The sequence below is a fragment of the Schistocerca serialis genome, chromosome 8 (genome assembly GCF_023864345.2).
Source record: "Schistocerca serialis cubense isolate TAMUIC-IGC-003099 chromosome 8, iqSchSeri2.2, whole genome shotgun sequence".
Lineage (NCBI taxonomy): Eukaryota > Metazoa > Arthropoda > Insecta > Orthoptera > Acrididae > Schistocerca > Schistocerca serialis.
The window spans coordinates 496,719,493-496,732,612 of NC_064645.1; the positions used below are offsets into that span (position 1 = coordinate 496,719,493).

The 13,120-nt window shown below is 39.6% G+C and overlaps 1 protein-coding gene across 2 annotated transcripts in view; it reads left to right on the top strand.

Annotated features, from left to right (window-relative positions):
- The first annotated feature begins 768 nt into the window (after nt 1–768).
- The window catches only part of LOC126416735 (ATP-dependent RNA helicase DDX24), an 85,928-nt gene continuing 73,576 nt past the window's right edge, over nt 769–13,120 (top strand). The window contains exon 1 of one of the 2 annotated variants that reach the window (XM_050084558.1): nt 769–1,034. In XM_050084558.1, coding sequence (XP_049940515.1) covers nt 882–1,034 — 153 coding nt within the window. In that variant the 5' untranslated portion in view covers nt 769–881. The remainder of the gene's footprint in view (nt 1,035–13,120) is intronic. The other variant, XM_050084559.1, reaches the window with a different exon arrangement.

Consider the following 13,120-nt stretch of genomic DNA (forward strand, 5'->3'; position numbering starts at 1 on the left):
TCGAAAGTAATTTAATCATAACTGTGTAAAATGTATGTAGATGTACCTGTATGTTTCTGACACGAGAATAATAATAATAAAAAGAAGAAGAATAAAAGTAATTTATGGACATAGAGTAATAATTGCATTTAAATTTTCTGTATTTAAAATAATTCCCAATGTGCCAGTTGCAATGTGTATGGTGTTGCTGTATTAATTTTGCGAGGAAAGCTTCAGTACTATAACACATGCCTTGATACTTAATGCACAATGGTAATTAACTTGACCAAGTAAATTATAGCTCAAATGTAAACAACTGCTTATCCTTCAGTCTACTTCTACAACGTGGTCACACACATGTATTACAAAAATAGCAATCACACGCTCTCTTTTAGGTGGGTGAACGCTCTTAAGCACAACCGAAAAGTAATTAGCACCATAATTTCCCTTTTATAGTAGTCAGCGACTTTTATATACTCGATTACTCGCTAATCTGTTTAGCGCATACAGATAATTGAGCGATCAGAATGAGGAAAATTACACGAATTTTATAGCTACGAATATACAATCATATTCCATTCGAGCATAGAGTTCCGTGTCAGTTGTTCATCTGTTGTTTCAGCCGGGTGTGTATAGCAGCTAGTCACATTATACCGGTTTCCGGTCCGAAATGTCAACGGAGCCAGGGGGCTTACTAGCGCGAGATACTCCGGTAAACGTAGCGCAGTAAAGAAAGATGACTATCGAATGTCAAATACATCATACTGCCGTATCTTTGAATAACGAACTTTGGTGTGTTTACGCGATATGAAACGCGTGGTCAGTTTGTTTGGATTTGCGTGTGCTGCTAAGTAGTGCTTGTGAACGGAGGCGTTGACTCTCCTTTAATATTTTTTGGTATAATGAAGAATCAGAAACCGGATCTCAATTGGAATGCCGTGAGTATTGGAGAGGACTTACAGACATTGGGATTAGCCGGATTTGAGGAGCTTACGGAGTATGATGGTAACATAATTCAAACAGCGTGGTATGCAAACAATGAGAGAAACCTAAAGGTAAGCCGGAATCCTTTCTGTAGGACAATCTTTATGGTGACATAGTCAATTTTCGTAAATAAAAATGGAAAGCAATTCAGAATCAGTGTGTTAATATGGCATAAACCGTATCACTTCAGGCAGGGGATTACCTTCATAGTGTAAGATGTTATTGAATTTAGCATCTGTTAAAATTCAGGAGTAAGTAAGAAACATATTTTTTTGTTTTCTCCAAAAAAAAAATTCCTGACCCGAGATACAGGCCTCCAGCTCACGTGAAACAGTGCTGTCATTTTATCTGGAAGAGAAATGGGACTGTTCTCGTGAGAGTGACACCAAAAAGGACACTACAACTGTGACAGTTGAAGGTCAAAAAGTTGTGAAAGTGAAGAGGTACAGGACTCACAGTGTTAAAGAAACTTTTAGAATTTATAAGAGCAACTAAACAACTTCACATACTCGAAGATGAAAATTGTATGCACTGTGACCTAAGTGGGTAGTTCCACACCCAGCTGGAGATGTCTTGTTTATGTGTGTACTGCACGAATTTTGAACTTTGTGTGCTAACTTTGGAGAACTTACTGAAACACGTGACATATGACACCTGGTTAGGTGTGTGAAGTCATTAGTAGTCGGTGATGTAAAAGGAGAGACTTGTTTCTTTCAACAATGTGGTGTTTGCCCTGGCCTAGAAGACATAGCACATAACTCTGCAGAAGTTACATATGTGACATGGAAGGAAACTAAACTAATTAAGAAAACTTTTGCCCTTGACAGTTTCATTGATGAACTTGGTAAATGGTCAGTGAAAGCAGCAACACACCAGCATGTGGAGAAACAACACCTCCACCACATTGCAGAAGTGAAAGGGTGTGTGCAGCCTCAAGATGTTTAGTGCTTCACTGTGAATTTGCTGAGAACTGGTCTGTAATTCTCCCACAAGAAGTACAAGTGTATCATTGGAGTAATGACCAGGTTTCAATTTTTACAGGAGTGACATGTTTTTAAAACAAGACCACAAATGTTGCAGTTATAAATGATGACACAGGAGTTGACTCAGCACATGCTTTGCCAGCAATTCGCAAAATTCTTCAGCTGCAAACAGGGGCAGAGAAGATCATTATTTCTGATGGTGCTCCTCATCATTTTATAAATAATTACCATCTGTTTGAATGGAGTAAGTTGCTTGTGCCAACTGACTGGGTATACAGTGCTACTGGTTATGGCAAGGGGCCTTGTGATGGTGTAGGCGGCCTGCTGAATCATGATGCTACAAAACATAATATTTCCAGACGAAATACAGCTGTGATTCAGAATGCTGAGAGTTATATGAGTGTCGTGAAATCTTACACATCAGCAGCCCTCATTCTTTTATCCAAAGAGGAAATCGAAGAATTTCATGAGCAGAAAAAAGAAGAATGGTCCAAACAAACTACTCCTGTGAAAAGAATTCAGGAGACACATTTTTGGGTTCAGAGTGATGGGCGAACTCATATTGCATGCACTTTCAAGAGCAAGAAACAAGAAATTTTGTTCCCTTGGCCAACACCTCGGAAACACCAGGATAATATTCGTATTCACAACCTGAGAAAGGGGGTGTTTGTGGCATGTGTGTATGACTGACTGGTGTATTGCAGATTATAGACACCAGTTATGAATTAAACGAAGTTGTGCTGAATTTTATACTACCACATGGACCAGCTGCTGGATATAGGTTTCCAGCTGAAGGACAGCAACAATGCCATCTGTACTCACTTCGTGTTCACAATGTTTTGCAGATTGTAAGTACTCCAGTTCCTGTTGGTTCAACAGGAAGGCGTCACTCTATCAAAGGAAGATACTGAGGCAGTGGAAAAAATTGTTAGTTCATTGACTGACGAATTTTAGTACAAAACAGAGTGCACAGTAGTTGTATAAGTTGAAACCTTTAAGTCTTTGGACCTTTCACATTCATTTTGGAATCACTTACAATGCTTGAAAAATAAGTCTCTTACTCATTTTTCAAAACTAAAATTATGTTAAATAAGGCTAGATTTTGATTTTTATGAGCCTGTTGTGTGATAATGTGGTAATAAAATAGGTTTTGTGTATGGCAAAAATTTCAATTGTATATAAAACCTGTTCAACCTAAAAGTGGAAGCTCTCCTATTCAGGGAATGTAGAACTATAGCGTACTAATCACAAAAAAAAAAAAAAAAAAAATTATGGATTGGTATTTTTGAAAAAAGAATTGTTTTTCTGTAAATTAGAAAAGAAGTTCAGAGTGCTATCGTAAAAGAACTTTGACAGTTAAGTCCAAATGGAGGATTTCTTTGTAATCGTAAAGCAATTATCTTTCAAATTTAAAAAACACCAGAGAACATCTAGAACTGTTCCAGAGATACAGCATTTTAAAATTTTTCCCAGAATTGGCATCTTCAAATCTTATGTGCAGCGTCGTCTTTGGAGGGCAGTATCTCGGAGCAGAATTTTTTTTTGGAGAAAACAAAAAAATACATGTTCCTTGCTTGGTCCTTCATTTTAACATATGCTAAATTCAATAACATCTGAGGCTATGAATCTAAGATTTTTTTCCTAGCCTGCCTGAATTGATATGGACTATGTCATACTACATGTCACAATTCTTTAGCACATGTATCAAAACAGCCCTCTGGATTATCCTTCCCGTAAATTCCATGTTAATTGTACTAGTGAAGTGCATCCCCCATTTACACATCTGACCAAAAATCAGAAACATTGGCTCAATATTCATATGGTACCTCCAAAGCCTCGTCGGATGACAACCAATCATTTTTCTTCTCCTCACATGATAATACATTGTAGATGTACATGTGTAGGTGACGCCCATGGTTACTGTGTGTATGTTTACAAACAATATCAGCATTGACCTTCCAATTGGTACAGAAACAGTCAGGTAGCAACACACCTGCACGACATATTGGGGTATGCAGTGCTTTCATTGATGTGATTCTTCTTTCACACCGTTCCCAGCCCCTTGTTACATGAGTGACACCAGGATTTGTAGGTTTTTCGTAAGGAATGTTGAGATATTTGAGTGCTGTTGTTTTGTTAAGATTATTTTCTTTTCCATAACACACTCAAAAATGTCAAGAATATGCCATGTAGAGCATTAACATCACCTTTACCTCGGTTAATGCACAAGTGAATTTTGCACCATGTATTATTAAACTTTGTTTTTTGTTGTGTCAGTAATGGAGGTGGCCAGACAGACATCTGCAAAAAGGCAACACATTAATAAGCTTATTTACAATGTGTACAGAGTAATTAATTTATACATAACTTTTAATGCTGTAGGTTTTTCTGTGGTGCTGAGCTATACATGAAGAGAGTAAAGCTCTTGATCCTAACAAATAGTCATGAATGCTGATATGGTTAGGTGTGTTTCTGAATATTAGTAATGTCGTTCTACATCACTGCAGTCTTCCACACTAAGATTAAGCGCCGGCCGGAGTGGCCGAGCGGTTCTAGGCACTTCAGTTTGGAACTGCGCAACCGCTACGGTCGCAGGTTCGAATCCTGCCTCGGGCATGGATGTGTGTGATGTCCTTAGGTTAGTTAGGTTTAAATAGTTCTAAGTTCTAGGGACTGATGACCTCCGATGTTAAGCCCCATAGTGCTCAGAGCCATTTGAACCAACTAAGGTTAAGCTGTCTGTAGGTAAGTCTAAGGATGCAATGGCCAATCAGAGTTGTGGACAATTAGGTCGTGTCAACTTCTGTCCTCCGGTGGCATGTATGAATGGTGCTACCCATTGGAGAACACCGAACAAAGGAAGAGCGAGATGTCATCAATACCGCATTTTCAGTTTCAACTTTCGCTTCTTTTTTAGCAATGTTAGTTTCACTGTCCTACAGCAAAACCATTTGTAAAAATGCTCCATGAACTGTAAAATACATAGTGACAACAACCAATCAATGGAAAATCCAGGATGGAATGTAACAATACTATGGAAAGGATAGTTGCTAGTCACCATATAGCAGAGATGCTGATTTGTCTATCTGCGACTCAGCGTCTTCACTATACGGTAATACAGTAACAACTAGTTGCTTTCATTGACTTTTAACTTGCTGCTAAATGTGTCTAAGCTCAATGTAACAGCTGTTGTAAGTGCAGATTTCTCAACTTAGCTCTCTTTGGACAAAACACTGGATTTTTAATTTCAGTTACTTTTACAAGATTTCCTCATAATTTAAACATTTACATAATGAACAGACAATATTATGTGAAATACTACTATTCTCTTAGTGCCTTACTATCATTGCAAAATCTGTACCCAACTGAGGAGATAGTCCAGGTGATATATGACCAACTGTACTTGCTCCAATGGCAGGGTAAGGTGGTGTCCTTCTGCTGGGTGCCTGGTCATGTAGGAATATGTGGCAATGAACAGGCCGATTGAGCTGCCGAGGAGGCCTGCAGAGAGCAGGATGTGGTCCAGTGTCCTATTCCTTTGCAGTGTGTCATTTTTGCACTCCACAAGAAGTGCATGGAGTTGTGGGAGGAAGAATGGCTGGCGGTGACGGCCAATAAACTGCGGTTGGTGAAGTTTACAACTCAGCCGTGGCGTACCTCCTGCTGGGTGCTCAGCCGAGAAGAAGTGACCCTCACGTGTCTTCAGATTGGGCACTGTCCTCTCACACATAGCTTTCTATTACGGCGGGAGGATCCCCCGTTTTGTGATGCTTGTGTTGTGCACATCTCTGTCTGGCACATTTTAACAGACTGCGTTTTATACTGTGATATGAGGGCAGAAGCATGAGTTGATGGGGATCTGTCCTTTGATTTAGCTAATGATGAGACGTGTGTCTAGGATTTTTAAGTTTTGTGATGTGTCTGGACTCTGGCCTAAACTTTTAGGCTGGAGGTTTTAGTGTATTGCACAGTAGCTGGCTCCTCACTTTTCCTTGCGGTCAGTCAGCCACTACCATCTGCTATATTGTTATAGCTCCCTCTACCACTTTCTTCCTGGGTTGTCCATGTTGTACTGCTGGCGGCATGCTTCATCCCACACTTCAGTGTGGCTAGGCACATACTTTTCCAAGCTTGTTTCCTGTGTCTTACGTTCTGTTTTATCTTATTGTTCTGAGTCTTTTCTTGACACCTGTCTCAATCTGTTACTGAGCGGACGCTGAAGACCTTGCCGTCGTGCGCCCTTAAAACCCTCTCCATCCATCCATGTAAACTTCCTCAGTAGCATCGCGAAAAGAACGTCTTCCATCCAGGGATTCCAACTTGAGTTCACAAAATATGTCTATAGTATTTGCATGTTAATGAAACCTACAGGTAACAAATCTAGCAGCATGCTCTGAATTGCTTCAGTGTTTTCCTTTTACAGAAAATCCCAAAGACTCGAGTAGAACTCAAGAACAAATTGCACAAGTGTTCTGTATGCATCTCTTTTGCAGATGAGCTACACTTTCATGGAATTCTCCCTATAAACGAAAGTCAAACACTGACCATGCTTGCAACCAGCTTTATGTGCATGTTGCATTTCACGTCGCTTTGCAACATTACACTTTGTAAGATTTTTAATAGATGTGTGTGACCAAGCAGCCATATCAACAGTACTGTATTTTAACATTACAGAACTATTTTTCGTAATGTTCTGCAATAATTAAGTTTTTTCCCAAATTTTCACTACCATTTATCACACCAAATACAGGATTTTAATACACAGCGTGAAAAACTTGTAAGGGTGTTGGCGGGGAAGTTGTGCTGAGAAATAATTATTAAGAAAAAAAATTCAATACTTTGCACTGTTTATGAATTATTTAACTTTGAAGTCAATTTGTCATGCACACAGATTCAAGAAGCATGGCAGAGGAAGTGTCACTGTGACTATTCTTTGTTATTTTCTTGAAACTGAACAAACATAGCTTTTGCTCACCTAGCTTAAATTTATCACTTCTGAAAACACACATTTTAACTTTAGCGCATGGAGTTTTTGAACTGCTGCTTCCCCTTTTTGATTTCAGGCACAGATCTTGTCCTCGGGCTCCTCTCTGTGTATCAGAAAATACACGTTGACCTGTTCTCTGCACCTGAATGGAACACAGACTTTAACATGTTTTCTTTGAGTCCTTCATGGATATCCTAATTCAGAGAACATCTGCACAGACTTCTAGAATTATTGGTAGCGTTGGGTACGCCTGTGTTTAGTGGTGACTAAGAACTATAATCGCTGCCAAATGTATACAGCATTTTCTTGCAGAGCTGACACTCATCACCCATACCTTGTGACACATTGGAACCCAAGGCAGTAAAATGTTCCATTATGTTGTGACTCATTGAGCTGTCTTTAAGCTATTAACCTGTTAAGTGGGTAGTTTGCGCGCGCGCGCCTCTTCCACAGTGGGTAATATACGCCAGCGCGCCCGTTCGCAGTGGTGCTGCGCACTGTTCTCATGTTTTCTTTCACGTTTTCATTTTTGAATTTAAATTGATGTTTGGTGGAAATGAATAAAATATATTGCAGAAGTTAACAAAACTGTATTTTCACAATATTACATATCAGTTTCAGTGTGAAACATTTTAAGACAAGGTGCTGCACACAAGGAAACTTTGCATTCTGCGCACCAGTATGAAGTCTCTTTGCAAAGGCCTTTTCTCGTACACACCACACATCTCCTTGTTGGTCTTTTCTTCGTCGTGGGTGGCAGAAGGTATGGAAAATGCCTGGCTGTAAGACGTGTTGCTTTTGGGGTTGGATGTGGGCGTCCTACTAATGTCCCTTGATGTGGTGAAGATATGGTTAACTGTTCACCAAGATTAATCAGGAAGCTCATTCCACTTTGTTCGCCACCATGCTTCTTGTACATAATGTATGCATTGTAGCATGCAATGTCCAACAAGTGGCGGAAAAGCTTCCGATAGTATTTTTTCAGCCTGCTTCTGGCCATCTGGTAGCTTTGTAACTGAGAATCGCACCTATCCCCCCCTCACCCCTAATATTCTTGTAGTAGTCAGTGAGTGGCTTTTGAATGATTCCCTTCTTCGAGTTTACATTTACAAATGTATCGTCATGGAAGGTGCTGACCATAACGTCTCTTTTGTCTTTCCATTTCATTACCATCTGCTTGCCTTTGTACCCTGTTATGTACTCCCCTTTCTTCAGTTTTCCTTTTTTACGAAGTCAGGGAACCCCTTCCTGTCTTGCCACATTGTGCCGACAACATCGGTGTTGTTGTCAAGATAAATACAGTGGCCTTTCCCGAGTAGATCGTGTGCAAGCTCCAAAACAATTCGAGAGGTTATTTTTTCGTCTGGATAGTGGCTACCATAATTAGTGTCCTTTCCAATCTAATAAACAGTAAAGTCCCATACATACCTGGAACTGCTTTCACAGAGTTCGTACAATTTGATGCCAAATCTGCTATGCTTTGATGGAATATATTGCTTCCATCCAAGCTGTCCTTTCCAGAGCAACGACGATTCGTCAACGATGATGTTCCTTTCTAGCAGGTATACTGATCTGAATTTACGCCGCAGATGCTCCATAATGGGGTGAATTTTGAATAGTTTTCTGTTGATAGTGCCTAGTGGGTCATATGAGGTATTGTCAGCAAAGTGGAGGAATTTCAATAGAAGATGAAACCGCTTTTCACTCGTCACTTTCCTGAAGAAAGGTGTGTCAACTGATTCCCTCTTTGAAAAGTACATTTTGTGGTCTGGTTTGTGAAGAATTCCTTGAAGTACAAGCATTCCAATAAGTATTTTTACCTCGTCGCATGTAGTATTCTGCCAACTGTGAACCCCGGAGCGTGCTGCTAAATTGGGATGAGACGCTATGAACTATTCTGCACATAAGTTCGTCTGTTCAGCTATCATTGTGCACAAAGCATCATCCACAAAACACGTAAAACAACTCATCACATCATTTTGTTTTAGAGGCACAACTGTACCACTATTACCACTGAACAAATATTGAATACGGACTGAACTAGCACGCACAAATTCACTAGGTGCCGTCTGCTGCAGTAGTGTCTCATCGTCAGATGTTTCTGAATCAAAGTCACTTTCACTAGCCTCAACATCTGTATCTTGAAAACTTTCAGAACTGTCACTGAAATTATCATCAATTTCTAAAAGCAGCTTCTCAATCTCCGAATCTGATAAACGACTTTTTATAAAGTTTGGAGGATAGGAGACGAGATACTGGCAGAAGTAAAGCTGTGGGTACTGGGCGTGAGTCGTGCTTCGGTAGCTCAGTTGGTAGAGCACTTGCCCGCGAAAGGCAAAGGACCCGAGTTCGAGTCTCGGTCGGGCACACAGTTTTAATCTGCCAGGAAGTTTCATATCAGCGCACACTCCGCTGCAGAGTGAAAATCTCATTCTGGAAACATCCCCCAGGCTGTGGCTAAGCCATGTCTCCGCTATATCCTTTCTTTCAGGAGTGCTAGTTCTGCAAGATTCACAGGAGAACTTCTGTAAAGTTTGGAAGGTAGGAGACGAGATACTGGCAGAAGTAAAGCTGTGGGTACCGGGCATGAGTCATGCTTCGGTAGCTCAGTTGGTAGAGCACTTGCCCGCGTAAGGCAAAGGTCCCGAGTTCGAGTCTTGGTCGGGCACACAGTTTTAATCTGCCAGGAAGTTTCATATCAGCGCACACTCTGCTGCAGAGTGAAAATATCATTCTGGAAACGACTTCTTTTCGCCATTGCAAAAGATTACTCACTAACGCTGCGGTAAACACAGACGAAAAAGGCGCGCTTTTGTGGTTGCTTCACAGGACGCATTTTCTCGACGCGCGCCCGTGTGGACAATGTTATAAATAGCCTAGAACACGCTGTGTTGCATGAAAAGAGCTGCCATCTACTGGACAAAGCTCAACTAATACCACAGTGTCAAACGGCAGGCCGATAACTTGTCATTCCCACTAGCTACTAGCCACAGAACGCAGTGGACAGATATATCCGTCGAACCCAGTGTGCCATAGCAGAGCATGGACGGATATATCTGTCGTGCCCACTTAAAAGGTTAACCTTCAAGCTATGTGCAGAGCACATTAGTTTTGATCATTGAAGGTCTGCTGTCTGGACTCCATGATGTTGGTGCTACTATAACATTCATCTGGACACCAAACTATGATGGCATGCCAGGAAATGACCAAATAGCTAAGGAAACGACTACAGTTACTAGACATTGTTTTTTATTCATAAAATATGCTTAGTGTCAAACATAATAGTGTGGCAGGAAGGGAAGCCTCCATCACCAAAATTAATTGCTGTTATGTGGTGACTTGCTTTCATGCAGCAACTGTACACCCCTGTCACAGGGCCTAATGTGGTTCGGCAATGATTAAACAAAAATATATGACAATGTGGGCTGGCAACAGTTTACAATAATTTACTAAAAGAAATATTGCATGACTGAACTTAAGTGTGAAGCTGGTGCGTGACTATAGTTTAAATTTCATTTGCACTGAATTTCCTTTAACTCTGGTTTAGACCTGAATCCAGTGAACAGTAACTATGATTACTTATAGAATATCCAGTTCAGCTCCTCTTGGCTGTTGTAGACATAGTCCTGATGCTGTCTCGATGTACTGTTGATATTCCGGATACTGGGTCTGTTTGCCTGCGTATATCTGCATTTGGTGGATGGATACCCATTTAAGATCTGTTTGAGTGATTTATGATGGTTGCATAAAATAGTCCGTGTTATGTGCATCCTCTGTGACATGGTGTTGATGGCAGTCACATGGGTGCACACCATGCATTGTACTAATTAGTCCCGGCTGTCTTAAATATATTACTTTTCTTTTTGCTTCCATAAAAGAAGAGTGGTTTCCTAATATTTGGTGCATTCCTGCCCTGCGTGTTATTTCTTTTGTCAAGTAATGGACTGCAGTAACATGCCCTAGCAAATAGCTCTGATGCTCAAATAGTTTCTAGTTTATCCTCCTTCCCATTGCCATTAACTCTTACATCTGTCAATGACTCTTAGTCCGAGATAACGTGCTGTGTCCTTCCTACCAGTAAATCCTTAATTCACTCACAAATTTCATTTGATACACTTGTGATTTTGTTTTTGTTAGTAAGTGTTGACAGGGTAACTAAGTCAAATGTTTTGTGAAAGTCAGTATTTACTGCATCTTCCAGGGTTTCGTGGGAGAAAAGCATGAGTTGGGTTTTACATTACTGATATGTACGCCATCCCTGCTGATTAGCATGGAGGAGGTCATTCTGTTCAAGGCACTTTGTGATGTTTGAGCTCAGAATACTCTAAAATTTACTCCTCATGGATGTCAACTGTATTGGATAATAATTTGGTTGTTCAGTTCTTCTGCCCTTCTTGTAGGCTGGTATAACCTTTTTTGTGTCATAGCTCTTCTGTTTGAGAGGGGATAATTCGGCTGCAAATTCTTCCATTGGACCCTGAGGCCTTGTTTAATTTTACGTAGTTCAGCTCTCTCTCAGTGCCACTGACATCTGTATCTTTTTTCTTTGGTAAGAGAGTTAACCTGGTCATGACTCCTGAAGCTTCCTGTGTAAAGGAAGATTGGGAAACTGAGTCCAGCATTTCTGTGTTTCCTTTGCTACCCTCTGTTCCAGCTTTTGTGTTATCTACCATGACTTATTACAAACTTTGGAGCCACTGACAGTCTTTACTTATTATCAGAATTTCTCTGAGTTTTGTGAGATTCTGCTACAATAGTAATTGAAGATTCACATATTGGCCTTTTGACATACAAACACATTTCATTCACATTTCATTCAGCATCTCTTGACCTATAACTCTCTGGTTTTCTATAAAACTGTGATGCAGTAGTCCCTGTTTCGTAATAAGTTTCTTCATAGCGACTGTATACCATAGAGGGTCCCTCTCATTATGAACTTTTCTGTTAAGTACCTGTTTTGCTTAATCAGCTACTCTTCTAAAATTGAACCACAGTTTCTCTACAGTTTGCTCCTACGAGTTATTATATTTTGAGTTCTGTCTTGAGGTAACCCACTACTGCGTCTTTATCTGGTTCAGTGAACACACAAAACTTTCTACTTGTTTTAGTTGCCCTTTATTCTTGAATAATCATTGTTGCTGCAACTGCCTCATGGTCACTGATATCCAGATCAGTATTAACATTGACAAAGAGGTCAGTGATCTTTTTGCCATTAGGTTAAATATATTTCTGTTATGAGTGGCCTTTTGAACTGTTTGTATTGCAGGATGTCTCGTCTCTTCCATTGCTTGCAAAATTGTAGTTGTCCTAGTTCATTGATGGATGATTAAAGTCTTCACCAATAACTATGGAACAAGATGGTCCTGGGCAGTTTCATCTCAAATTATACAGGGCATGTCAATTCTTGATCATGAATTTCCCTGGAAAAAATATATTTTAGACCTCTGTATCGTATGTTTTAAGAAATAAAACATTTTCATTTTATCTGGTTTTTGTAAATAGTAAAGTCCTTTGAAATATGTTTATTTTGTAAATAACTCTCAAAACAATAGAGAGCTAAAAAAAACCTAATAAACCAAAAGTACTGGAGACCTGGCAGCTGTGTTTCTTTAAAGCCACTTTATATGTTCAGATTTAGTTCGTGCACACACACACACACACTCTCTCTCTCTCTCTCTCTCTCTCTCTCTCTCTCTCTCTCTCTCTCTTACGGCTTTCTTTGAATTTACAAATCTAAGAAGAAATTATACAAAAATTTTAATTTTTTTTTCTTCTTAAATTTTTTTCCTGATGTGAAAAGTCACAGAATGTCAACTTTGTTGTTTTATTACCAGATACAACTGATATAATTTTAAATGATATCTTCTCTGCTCCAGCTATCTGTATTATGTAAATATTTATTATTAAAAAATTTAAAAAATCACATTTTTATGAGTTTTTGTGAATTATTTACTTAAAAACCCCCATCACAAAACTTATTAAAACTGCAGACATTGTGTTTGGTTAATGTGTTAGTAGTAACTGCAATCAAAGTGAGCAATATTATTCAGTGTAAAGTGTTCGAAATTTTTCAACATTCTAGATATTTCACATCATTGAATTTGTAGTGTAAAATGTGCACGTTGCCAACGTTGTTTCCACCTCTCCTCTGTTTATAACAGACAAGTGAGAACTTGCACATTAATCA